At 39.3% G+C, this 14038-nt stretch overlaps 1 protein-coding gene across 1 annotated transcript; it reads right to left on the bottom strand.

Moving 5' to 3' along the window:
• Positions 1–139: 139 nt before the first annotated feature.
• On the bottom strand, positions 140–9289 carry capza1b (capping actin protein of muscle Z-line subunit alpha 1b). The gene is made up of 10 exons (XM_067413645.1): positions 9194–9289; positions 7033–7096; positions 5344–5395; positions 2982–3045; positions 2481–2687; positions 2276–2355; positions 1350–1428; positions 1193–1264; positions 1035–1097; positions 140–949 (listed from the first exon to the last, which is right to left on the bottom strand). The coding sequence occupies exons 1-10, from the start codon at positions 9230–9232 to the stop codon at positions 809–811; spliced, it is 861 nt and encodes a 286-aa protein (XP_067269746.1). The 5' UTR covers positions 9233–9289; the 3' UTR covers positions 140–808.
• Between the last annotated feature and the right edge of the window lie 4749 nt (positions 9290–14038).

Raw genomic sequence — 14038 nt, forward strand, 5'->3', positions numbered from 1 at the left:
GGATTTGTTACACAACAGACTGTGGATACCCCAAATGCATCACAAATACCTGTAACAGACAGTCCGAACCAAAAAAACCTAAACAATTGGTGTGTAAATATAAAAATCAAGACTTAATTTGGATGTCTTTGCCACCAAAGAGGGTTATCCATGGATTTATTTATTCAGTCTTTTTTGGTTGTTAAACCATTTTAGTTTAGCAGACTGTGAGTCACTGTTAGACAAAGATACGGAGAAAGCAGTTAAGACAGATGGACATTCCAAACCCAGACACACAGCCCGTTCCCCTCCTCGCCCAACCTCATCCTTTCTGTTACAGCCTGCATAGTTGAGGACAGGACAGCAGAAAATCTCATTTATCCAGGTTGTCAGTAGGCAGAGGAAGAGGAAGGTGGGGTTGTCGCCTGATTTGGGTTTGGAGATACAGTGAGTGAGGCATTACTTAACAGTTTTAAAACACAAAACCGTTTGCACAAGTATTGCAGCTGTCACAGTTCACAAAAAAAAAGACAAAAGTCAAAACAAAAACTCTTGCGAGCGGGTAAAGGAGAGAAAAGCAATAATTGGCGATAATTTAGATTCACGATTCCCTCCCAAGTTGTCATTCAAACCTCTTCCACAGCTGAGACCCATCAATGTCCATTATTGACAGAAAGTTGAATGAAATTACATCCTTTTTTAAACAAAGTTTTTTTCACTTTTTTTAATTTAAATTTTTGGGAGACTTCTTCACGTTCAGTGAGCGGCGTGTGGTGTTCCGAGAGCTGGCTCCGCGTTTATACAGAAGGAAGAGGAACCGGGGGCGGTTCTAAGCGTTTTGCATCTCTTTGCCGATCTTGTAGCTGAGGATCTTGTTCCAGTCGATCTTGGTGCGAGTGACGGGCAGCTGTCTGCGGAGAGCTTTGAAGGTGGTGTCTGACATTGTCTGGTAGTTCTCACTGATAGCCGTCTGGAGGGAAGAAAATAAAATAATAAATAAAATAGTCATAGAAAATCAATCAAAAACATACACGTCGGTCAGATGAAATTCTTACCTGATAATCATTTTCAGCATTTTCAATGATTTTTACAAATTCCTTGGCAGTCTGGCTTTCATTCTAGAGATAAAAATGGAGTAAAGATTTAAAGTACATCTTTAAAACCAAACATAAAAACCCACTATATGAATATGTTAAATAACATTTTTACTTACATTCACTACAAGGGACTCCTCCACCTCCTTATGGCTCACCAGTTGAACATTACCATCCTCATAATAATGCACCTGTAGGAAACCAAATTACTCATCACAAACTCTTCCCCGTCACACTTTCTTCTCATCCCCGCTATTCTAGTCTGCCAGTTCTCACCTGGATCTTCAATACTCCCACCACCTGAGCTGATGACTGACTAATGGTGAACTTCCACTCTGACCTGCACCGGCCATTCCTGACAAGAGAGAATAATCAGATGATAAGATCGTCAAAGAGTCGAGGTACAATAAGACAATTCTAGGCTAAATCACACACCTTCACGCATGGCTGAACTGAATAATTCTTATCTAGACTGTAGTTCATAGACTCGCAATGATTTCAGAACAGATATATATAGAATAGCAGAAATTTAGACTTAATTGGGTCTGCTGATCATAATCCCAAAACAGGGCAAAAAATAAAGTTTGTAAAGGTTTATTTACTTAAAATGACAGATGGCTGTATATGAAACAGTTATTTGGAAAATTCACTAATTCAAAAGCTTGGGGTCCGTAGGTTATATATTTTTTTCAAACAAATCCATGCTTTCAGCAATAAGGCGTTAAATTAATCAAAAGTGACAGTAAATACAAGAATTATTTCAAATAAATGCTGATGTTTTGAACCTTCTATTCTTGGGGGGGAAAATATCACATTCCAACAAAACCTTTAATTAGCATTGCTGCTGAAAATTGCTGTCACAGCAACAAATTACATTAAATAAGCTGTATTATTTCACAATATTACCGTGTTTAATGTATTATTTTTAATCAACTAAATGCAGACTGCAAGCTGAAGAGACTTCATTCAAAATAATTTTTTTAACTCCAAACTTTTGAATGATAGTGTAAATACATAATGACATGAGTTTAACTTGATTTATTATGTGAGATGAAAGACTGTAAAGTAACAAGAAACAGTTATGTAGGAAATCAGTTGCCACATTATATGACATTATATATTTAAATGCTGTGATCGGCCAATTAGAATTAAGTATACCAGAGAGCCACCTATAAGAAGAGGAATCACTGAATATTACTCACCAAAAGTTTTTGGGCTCAAACTTATGCCCCTCAATGCAAGCAATGATTGTTTGCTGACCGTCAACAGTTTTCCCATACACCTGCAGCAGAAACATTAGTACACGAGTGTCCAAAGCAGCATGACTTCACAAATAATGGCTGCCATGCATAAATGTAAGTGTGACAATCATATTATTTTGTTTAGATTCCCATGGGAAACATGTACCGTGCAGACACCGCTGGGATAGTGCTCCTTCACGTAAGCACTGAGCGCTTCGTCACAGGCATCTCTCCATGACCGGAGGGCGGTCTCTCCCTCGTAAGACTGAGGATCGCTCGCTTCCTTTCGGAGGTGATCGAAACGGAATGAAACCCGCTTCCGTGGGTCGAAGTACCGTCCCTGACCCAGATCTCCATGCTCAGTGATCAGAACCTGCAGGAAAAGGATGTGCCTTGCTCATTATACATAACTAATCACACACAGAGCCGTCCTCACGCAGCAGCAAACACTCGCGGTACAATGACCACACCTGTCCAAATAAAACACAAAGTACACACAGATCTCCAGAGTGCAGAGTTTACACAGAGCGTGAATAAATAATGTCACTAGTGTGCTCCTAATTCAAAACTAACACAGAGTCTTAGGGCAGAACAGGAACTAAAAGTACATGCACGTTTACAAAACTGAAATTTGTGAGTCTGAACTGCAATCAAATCATGAACCTACCAACTCCTCACTACCGTCCAGTTTGACAGGTGTGAACTGATCCATATTATACTGAGCAAAGGCACTGTGAAACAGAGAAAGAGACAATGCAGCATGACTCTTTATCAACACAAAATTGAAACTACACACAGATGCATCTGAGGTGGCAAGAAAAAGTATATGAACTCCTTCAAATGAACTAGCTTTCTGCAGTGATTTGCTCTTAAATCTGATCTGATTCTCATCTAAATCACAACAAGACAAACACAATGTGCCTAAGCTGATAACACACAACCATTCTAAATTTGTTGTGTCTTTATTTAACACACCCATTAAACATTCACAGGGCTAGAGGAAAAAGTAAGTGAAACTATAGACTAATTACTTTAACAAAAGACAATTGGAGTAAGCAGCTTTACACACCTGGAGTCCAATTAATGAAATTAGATTGAAGATGTGGTTTAGAGCTACTTTGATTGATAAAAAAACTCAAACATTATAAGATTGCTGCTTGTGAGATGCATCAACTGATGCAAAAAAGGAGTTCTCTAAAGACATACAATCAAAAGTAGTTGATCTCTGTAAGGCTGTAAAGGGATACAAAGCAATCTAAAAGTGTTTAGGCATCCATCAGTCAACAGTTAGACAAATTGTCTATAAATGGAGACAGTTTAATCCTATGGCTACTTTTCCTAAAAGTGGGTGCCCAGCCAAGATGACTCCTAAGGCACAATGCAGAATCCTTAATGAAGTAAAGAAGAACCCATGAGTAAAACCTAAAGGCTTGAACGCATGACTGGAATTGGCATACATCCACATTCACGGGTCTACCATACGCAAGTCTTTGAACAAGCAAGTTGTCAATGGTAGAACACCACAGAGGAAGCCGCTGCTCTCCCATGACAAAACATTGCTGCGTGCCTGAAGTTTGCCAAAGAGCACCTCCTTTGCAAAACCGCAACGTTATTGGGAAAATTATTTCTGGACTGATGAAACCAGTTGGAATTGCTCAGGAAGAATACTCAGCAATATGTACCGCAAAAAGAGCACAGGCCACCAACATCAAAAAGTATGGTGGAGGGAACATCATGATTTGGGCTTGCTTTACTGCTTCAGGGCCTGGACCACTTGCCAGGGGAAATTAATTTCCAAGTTTACCAAAATATTAGGATAAAATCAGGGTGACTGTCCGCCAGCTGAAGCTTAGTAGAAGTTGGGTGATGCAGCAGGTCAGTGACCCTAAGCATCGAAGTAAATCCACTAAAGTCTTGCTTCATAAAAAGAAAATTCACTTTTGGAGTGGCCCAGTCAGAACCCAGACCTTCACCCCATAGAGATGATGTGAAATAACCTCAAGAGTGCTGTTCACACCAGACAAATGTGTCTAAGCTGAAGCAGTTTTGTAAAGAGGAAAGGCCAAATTTCCTTCTGAACGTTGTGCAGGTCTGATCCAGAGCTACCAAAAGCGCTTGCTTGGAGTCATTACTGCCTAACTGCGTTCACACCGCCGGCGGCGAGAGCGGCTAGCTGGCCGGAAGTCATTCATTTTCAATGGGAGCCGGGCGGCGAGCTCCGGCAAGAGCGGCCAACTTGGATGATTTGGGCGTCGAGGAGAGTTGAAATCAGCTCAACTTTATGGTAATGAGCTATGACGCGGTTCGGCGGCAACAGGCGGCAACCAGTCAGAATGTAGAAGTGCTCCGCTTGAGAGAAATCCAGATAATGCAGGCCTGTAAACTTTGGTTCCGACCACATTAGTTCCCAAGCAAATTGTAGGAGAGGTTGATCATTGCTGTGCGGGTTTCCCTATCATTTATGACAAGATCATTCATAGTGATGTGTAATTTGTTAAGAAGTCGCGCAACACTATTTTACAGGCGCTAGAACGCTCGTTGTTCAGCGGGTATGCAATTAATTATTACTTTCACATTTAAACGATTTCATGAAGTTAATTTACACCCTACTGTATAAATTATACCCCTGTCGTTGGTATATCCATCAACATGCTTGTTTGATTTGCGGCCTCTTTAAATACAGTTTAAAAAAAGAAAAAACATTCAATCATCCACGGAGCTTTCTACAGCGTCGTTGTCAGGGCGGCAAGAGTGAATTTTGACGCTTTCGCCGGCGGCGGTGTGAACGCACGGTAAGGGTGTTCAACCAGCTATTGACTCCAAGGGTTCACTTACTTTTTCCTCCAGGTCTGGGTGTGTTCAAAAAAGAAAAGAAGCTAGAATCGTTTGTGCATTATCAGCTTAAGCACATTGTGTTTGTCTACTGATGATGATCACATTTAAGAGCAAATTACAGCAGAAAATTCCAATGGGTTCACATACTTATTGTCACTATAACATAAGACACACAGATCTGCAAAATAACTTACTGTGCCGCCCCTTCCCGAAGGAGGTTGTCATTGTTGAGGAGAAGTCGCACATCTACAAAAACACAAAGAATAAAAATCAATCACAAGCAAATACCTGGTGTCATAGAAAACTGGACCCGTATTTATCAAACATCTTAGAAGTACTCACAAGAACACTGCTAAGAATTGACTTAAGAGTAAACAAATTCTTGGCTCAAAGCTGCACTTAAAAGTAAGTTATCAAGCATCCCAATCATACTTTAAGGAAAGTGTAAGGACTAAATCTTAAGTGTCAGCCTTAGAGTTGATTCACAACACTTATCTGCGCCACAAACAGGATTTTGGATGATGTCATAGGCATGAACCAATCACTGAATAGGCCTATATGTCCTTATTTAAGAATATTCTCAGATAAATTCACATTGAATTGTGAAATTACTAAGAGGAGTTTACATTCAACATACATTTGACAATAAAGAGTTTTCAAGAGAATACATTATAATATACATATTTGAAATGAAAGATAATCACGTTTTCCACCATGTCTTAATTACAAGTTTTAAACTGGTGTGCTGTTAACTGACCTCATTTTTGTTTAAATATATAATCAGCCACCATGGATTCCAAAAGAAAACCGATCTGACAGGAGGAAGCAGCGATCGCTACTGCTTGCTGAATTACTTGAACAGCGTTTTTTAAATTTAATTATAAAGCCCAACATTAACCAGCGCTGAAAAAGATGATGCCTGCTCTGTCCAAACGATACGTTTGATTAACTATTATTCGTCGTCAAACATTTAGAACAAATTCTCCCTCTCTTCAAAGATTTGCGCACGTCTCTGTCTCCCCAGTGCCATCACAAGCCCCTCCTAACCACTTGAGAGACCTCTCGAGTCGCCGTAACTAACTGGGAGAGTAAGAGTGATTCTTAGCTTTAAGAAATTTGATAACTTGCTTTATTACTTAAGTTTGAAAGTAGGAGTAAATTTTATGATTTCTCAACACTTAAGACTAAAATAGCACTGAGACGCTTGATAAATACGGGCCCTGGTTTGCAATGAGGAACAGCCAATTAAACTGCAAGACAGCAATGCCTTGTGAAGCGGAAGCAAAAATAAATAATTAAACCTTAAACATAGTCTTGTGTCTCCCTGAACACCATCTCATTAAAATTTTTCTTTTTACCCTATATGTACAAATCAGTAAATGATCACCCAACTGTTTGATGACGTGTCAAGAATGAATATGTTATTGCTACTAACGCAAGATAGACTGAGATATTCTAGGATTGTAGCTTCATTTGGAGATAATTATCTTGTAGTTCATGCACATGGTCTGCTGTCAGGCTTGTCGTACAGTGTGTGCACCCACATGACAGAAAACAAGAAATTCTACATTAGCATTTAAAAGTTTGGGGTCAGTGTGATTCAAGTAACAGTCGGTTACTTTTTAAAATGTTTTTGAAAGAAGTCTCCAATGCTCACCGAGGCTTTGTTTATTTGATCAAAAATACAGTACAGTATTTTATCAAAACAGAGTGTTATTTTATTATATTTTAAAATGTAATTTGACATTTTGTGATGTCAAAACTGAATTTTCAGCATTATTACTTCAGTCTTCATTGTCACATGATCCTTCAAAAATCATTTTAATATGCTGATATGGTGCTCGAGAAACATTTCTTCTTATGTTCAAAACAGTGCTGCTCACCATTGAAGACTTCATTGAATTCTCCAGGGGGAGCGTGAGTCACAAAGTTAGCTGCGATGCGGACCTGCAGAAATAACATAATAAATTACAAGTGGGCACATATTCGCCTTACTAAAACACCGTGGCTTCAGCACTACTGAATCCCAGCCAGTTTCCAGCGGGTGACTCCAGAGCTCAAATTACCCCATACATCAACCCTGTAACACTTCAATAACACACACAGCTGAGATCTCAACAATTCATATATTCCATATATTCCAAACACAAAACTTACCACATAAACACTGTGATAATATTTAACCACATCAACCACAGTAATAAATGTCCATAAGTATCTTACTCAAACCTAACAACTTATTCCTGGCTTCAAATATCCTCTTAAACTTATTGTAAATGCCTTTTGTTCAATTACAACAGAAGTAACTGTAATTTAATTACATAAATAAGAGTAATCCCTTTCTTTTTCAAGGGAAAAGTAATTAAATCAAAGTACAAATTACTTAGAAAATAGCTACATCCAGCACACCTGCTATTAAAATGATAGTTCAGTAAAATAATATATTTTGAAGAATGCATTTTAACTGTTTTTGTCTATATAATAGAAGTCAATGATTTTTGTCTATATGAAAGAAGTCAAATTTCTGTTTCTCTGATGAATATTGCAATAGCAAAATAAAATCTCATTTAAAAAAGATTTGCACATGTTGGCCAAAAATTGTGTGATTATCAATATATAATAGCACTACTACTGCTTACTTATTATTATTAAAAGAAAATAAACATTGCTATTGTATTATATCACTATTTTATAACATTGGACCCCATTTACTTTCATTGCATTGATACAAAAAAGATTGAACAAAAATTTGAAAAAAACAAAACAAAAGAAAAAAAGACGTGATCAAAATTGTAACTTGTGATCCAAAGTCATTCCGGTTTGGGAAGACATGCTAAAAGTAAAAGATGACAATACATCATGTTTTGTGTCAACTTTGAATATTGTTTCATTACAATTTTGAAGTGACATTCACATAACCATAACTAACATTTACTTGTAAACAAATTTCACTGATCACACAAAGCATACAACTGTCTTTTGGACCCATTGACTTGAGCATTGCCGATTTCTGACCACCAAAACACATTTAATGAAGAGAAGGGAAAGAGGTTAAAGTAAAGGGAAGCGTCTGGTAATCGTTCTAATTACCATATCATGTGGCCTGGCTGGGGAAGTCAGCTGAGCCTGTAACTCAAAGCTTTGACAGTATGCAGAAAATGACCACATGTAATTACAGGGGAAGAAAATATGTGGCGGTTAAATGGAGCTTTTTCTGACAGAGACGGAACGAAAAAGAGCACAAATAAATCAGTCACTTTTGACTGGCCTACCCTGCAGCATATTAAAATCAAACCTACTGTCAACGTGACAGAACATCGGAATGACAGTCTCGGTCACCATTCGCTTTAAATACATGGAAAAAGATGCGATTAAAAGCGAACGGTGACCGAGACTAACATCTCGTTTTGCGTTTCACTGCAGAAACATCACAAGGGTATAACAGTGATGACAGAACAGTCACTTCTGAGTGAACTATCCGCTCAAACCCGCAGAGACTGCAGACTTCCACCCCAAAACACACCCGCTCTTGCGGTCGTAACTTCATCCGGCCGAGGTTTTCGGCTCAGATGGCTGTCGTGCCAGTCGGATCTGGCATCTGCTCCCAACACATGTGTAACTCTACCGGAGCACGGCCCGTTAAAGCCCAACGGCTCGGTTCGGAGTGGGTGGATCTGCTGACATCTATTTCTGAACTCACTCTGACAGCTAACGTTAACCGGCTAACAGCTGACGCTCACAACACTTCCACTGAAAACAACACGGACATTTCGACTAACGTACAGCCCGAGACTACAAAATAAAACACTGCTTGTTTGCTCGGTGTATCGCTGTCATTAAGTCAGGTCTCGTTGTTTTACGGGAGTGCAAAGCTGCGATTTCACTTCCTCACAAATTAGCACACTGCTAACCAGCTAGACTACCTCGCGCTTCTTCCGGGAAGCAGCTATTCATCCCTGTGCAAGCGGGTGGCTTAAATATAAGGACACACGAGCGCGTGTATTTAGGCGGTTTTATGAAAGTTAACTTAATGTTTATTTTTACCTTCTCCTCGTCTGAAAGCGGCTCCTCAAAGTCGGTCATCTTGGCTGTGGCGGAGCCTCACGCCGCGGCGCATGCTGGGTAGCGCACGCTGTCACGCTCGTGACCATAATAGGGCAAAACGGAGTGTGAGCCACCGCCTCGCGCTGCTCCTGCTCTTCCCTCCCGCCTCATGGCTACAGTCAATAAACTCACGGAAAGAATATAAAGGGAGCATGAAGCCATCTAGGTGCACTTTCTTAATAGTGTTTTTTTTTAAATTCATATCGATGACTCGAATGTTTTGAGTCAGTTCATCAAAAAGATTCATTCACTGATTCGTTTGGTCCTTCTGCAGGTTACAACATTATGCCACTAAGTGAAGACAAGTGAGCGTTTTGTCACTGAATCATTCACTCAACCAAGTGAGTTCAATATGTAGGCTAATATGGTCATAATCAAAAATGGACGGTTCATATTTGTTATGGAATATTGCAGTAGGCCTATTTATGTTTACTGGCAAGAGGGTGGAACAACATGTCAATCACGTGAGATCACAGCAATTTAAAATCACTACAATCCTATCAATTTCAGATGGACAAAATCAAGTTTTGACATTTTTTTTCTTGTTCTAGAAGCCGTTTCACTCAAATAGGCTTTTATGCCTAGCCTAGAAATCTAGACGCACCATAGCGGCAGCAAATCTACTCTGCTGCGAGTATCGTCTAGCAACTCTCAATACATTTCTGAGCTGTAAAAACCAAACTCTGGTCGGGCCAATCACATCGTGTATAGAGTCGGTGGGCGGGACTTAACATAATGACGGCTGAGTTGCAGTTGCGTGCTACTAGTAGCCTAAACACAGAGGCTGTCGAACAGCGGCCTTTCGAATCAGCTTTGACCGTGACTCTGAAAGACTTGGAGTTACGCTTTTCTTTGAGAAAAGAACAAAGAACTGCACTGAAGTCATTCTTAAAAAGGGAAGATGTGTTCAGAGTTTTACCGACCGGATACAGCGAATGTTTAATCTATCAGCGTGCTCCGCTTCACGTTGCTCTGGTTGGTTGTAGCGCTATCCTATCTCGTGCAGAGGGAGTTTGAAAGACAACCGTTTATCCCGCCCCTCGGATTGAGCCCTGTCAATGGTGAGTTTCCAGACCAAACATGTTGATGTGGGTCTGGCTTGTCAGGCTAATATATGTCAAAATAGGGAAGAAAAGACTATTGGAAAATCTGTTTTACGGTATATTACTTTAAACAACACCAAATTGATTGAAATAAGCTTTTATTGAAAAAGTGAGTGAACAAAAAAAACAAATACATAATACATGTTATTATATGTTAAATGTATACAATTTTATTTTATTAAAATTAATTGTATTTAATATTTCCTCCATTCAACTTTAATTTACTTGATTTGCATAAAAAATAGGCCAAAGCATCAATATACAAATACACATACAAATTGCAATAATGGCATCAAAATATGGTTAGGGTTAGTTCACCCAAAATAAAAATTGTCATAATTACTTACCCTCATGTTGTTAAAAAAAAAAAAAAAAAAAAAAGTAATAACGACATAGCCTAGTGATGGGCCGAGTTCAAAACACAGCTCCTCGAAGCTTCGAAGCATAAATGAATCAGTGTATCGATTCATGGCCAAAGTCACGTGATTTTAACAATTTGACGGTTTGACAGGCGTGCTGAATTCTGATTCATAATGCTTCGAAGCTTCAGGGAGCTGTGTTTTGAAATTGGCCCATAACTATAAGTCGTGATTTAGTTTTTTTCCCCACGCAAAAAGTATTCTCGTCGCTTCATAAAATTCGACTACTGTAAAACCACTGTAGTGAGATGACTTTGTAACGTCTTTAGTAGGTGAGAGGAAGCCAATGAAGCAGTCTGAGCTGGTCTGAGCCATCGGATTTCAACAAAAATATCTTCATTTATGTTCCGAAGATGTACGGAGGTCTTAAGGGTGTCGAACGAGGGTAAGTAATTAATGACAGATCTTTAAGTTTTAGGTGGGTGAACTATCGTTAACCCTTTAAGCAGGACATAGCCTACATAAACATTATAATAATGCTATTAGGGTAAAATAAAATGAACTTTCATAAAGATAATTATAATATTGACAAATCCCTTATGCGATTCTTCTGTCCTGCAGAGAGAAGCGTGTATCTAATATTTGAACTCCTGAGTCCTGTTCAATGTAACGTGAACACAAAAAAAAGAAAAGAAAAGACCAGCAGATGGCGCCATTAATCTGCCGTTAACAATGAGAAGCACCTACATAACTAAAACCATAGTGGTGAAATCACTACAGGCCAACTACGTGCACATCTGGGACATGTTTTATTTCTTAAGAAGATATTTGACACAGTAGGCCCACCTCACAATTCACTAATTCAAAAGAAGATAAACAGGGAAAGATGGTTTTCTATTTACTTTACCTGCTGAAGTAACTGCACAAAACAATGGTGAGTGTATGCCAAAAAGATAAATGAAACGTATAAATGCAAGCAGGGCATTATGAAAGTCGATCTCAGGAAGAAGATGATCCATCGGATTTTGTTTTAACATCCTGGAACTAATGCGCTTGGACAGAACTGCATGCTGGAGAGTCTTTACGCCCCTATTTTCCCCTTTCTCTCTGCTTTTCTTCTCCCATCTCCTCTGTCATGTCCTGTTGTTGAAACCACATATTCTGGTGACCTCCTTATTTTCCAGTGCCTGGATGTAAAAAGGTTTATCTCATACCTAAGCTACATATATAGCACAGGGCTACAATATTTCAACCTTACAGATTAAATATGTTTCTTAACAGAGCAGAATTAAACAAAGCTAAGACAAACATGACGTCCAGATTTACAAATTCTTTCCACAACCTTTCAAACAGCTTTCAAGCATGGACGTATAATATCTCTACAGAAAAAAAGAGTGAAATGATACAGAGAGGAATATTTTCTTATAGGCGTGAGGGCATTTCCAAAGAGATTACAGTTAAAGACAGCAAAACTATAACTGTACTTGTACAGCTGTCTTTGTGAAGAAAAGTTTTAGACCATCAGTGATGACAATTTTTGGTCCTCATTGAAAGGGCTGTTTAAGGGTTAAATCTTGTTTTTTAGAACTGGTAAGGTTAGGCTAAGGGGATAGAATGTACAGTTTGTACAGAATAAAAATCATTATGTCTATGTAAAGTTGCCATATGTGTGTGTGTGTGTGTGTGTGTGTGTGTGTGTGTGTGTGTGTGTGTGTGTGTGTGTGTGTGTGTGTGTGTGTGTGTGAACTCTTTAAAGCCTTATCATCACAACACACAAAATAGGGGTAGTGAGGGAAAAGAAGTGAGAGAAAGTCATCCATCACTAATATGTCATCTCTTGGATCATAACCAACATTAGTGTCTATTTGGTTTATATTTCTTGTGTTCGTCTCTATCATTTACCTCCCTTGCACTGAGCTTTGCAGTTAAAATCCTTGTATATGCGTGTGTGGTTAGGAAGTGAGGTGTGTTCCCACGACCTGTGCGTGTAGTAACCTTACCTCCCTTTGATCCTGCTTTGCCCTGATAGATTCTGCCTCACACACACACACATACTTGGAAAGGCACTGATGTGATGTGATGTGACAGTTGTTAAGACCTCTCGCTTTGATGTGGAGGGATATGTGGAGGTATTATCCCTTTTGTGATCCAATCAAACACAGAATTTTTCCAAACCACACGCATGTGCTGTAACTGAGAAGCTTTTGTTACTTCACAGCAGAGGAGACAGTGGATTTCTCTGCATTTTATTAAAATAATTTCTGTGCCATTATTATTGGTAAACACATACAAATGTATATTGATAATCCATAATATTAACATGACAAAATTACATAGGGGGCCCACCCCTTGGTTCTGTGACTGGGGCCCAACATTTGGTGCTACACCCCTGGCCCCCCTTTACACCATTGGTTGAGCCACTCTGTTGGGCTTTTTCAGGCATCTCTAATAAACTCCATTGGTCAACCAAACAAACAGCCCCGCCTCAAACTTACACCATTGGTTGAGCCACTGTTGTGCATTTCAGGCGGTTCTAATAAACATTGGTTGACCAAACAGACAGGCCAACTGCAAACTCACACAATTGGTTGAGCCACTGTGTTGGGCTTTTTCAGGTGGCTCTAATAAACTCCATTGGACGACCAATCAAGGCAAAGTAACGCAAGTTTATTTGCATAGCACATTTCATACACAATGGCAATTCAAAGTGCTTAACATAGAAAAGCTCAACCAAAACCATTAGTTGAGCCACTGTGTTGGGTGTTTTAGGCTGCTCTAATAAACTCCATTGGTCAACCAATCAGACAGCTCCGCCTCAAACTTACACCTTTGGTTGAGCCACTGTGTTGGGCGTTTCAGGCGGCTCTGATAAACGCCATTGGTCAACCAAACAAACAGCCCTGCCTCAAACTTACACCACTGATTGAGCCACTGTGTTGCTTTTCATGCGGCTCTAATAAACATTGGTCTGTGTGCCGCATGTGGGACAGCTTTAACAAACAAAGCTATGTGAAAGTCCCACAGATGCAAAGTATTTTACTCTTCAGGGAAATCAATCTGTAAAAGGCTTGCATATAAATCTGGATGGGAGAAAGTAGTGCTGATCTATCTGCCAGATCTTACAGAGTGTTTCGCATTCTTATTGCTTTCACTTTTAAAAAAATCTTTCAAAAAGATCCTTTTCCTGAGAAACAAAAATGCATACGATTTTAAATTGTTCCATTGGTTGGCAGACTAACTAAATGTATTATTTTCTTATTCTCTCACAGGCATGTGATTTATTTGACTTTTTTTAGCCTATGCAGTAGTACGGATGTGAAGCC

The sequence above is a fragment of the Pseudorasbora parva genome, chromosome 13 (genome assembly GCF_024679245.1).
Source record: "Pseudorasbora parva isolate DD20220531a chromosome 13, ASM2467924v1, whole genome shotgun sequence".
Classification (NCBI taxonomy): domain Eukaryota; kingdom Metazoa; phylum Chordata; class Actinopteri; order Cypriniformes; family Gobionidae; genus Pseudorasbora; species Pseudorasbora parva.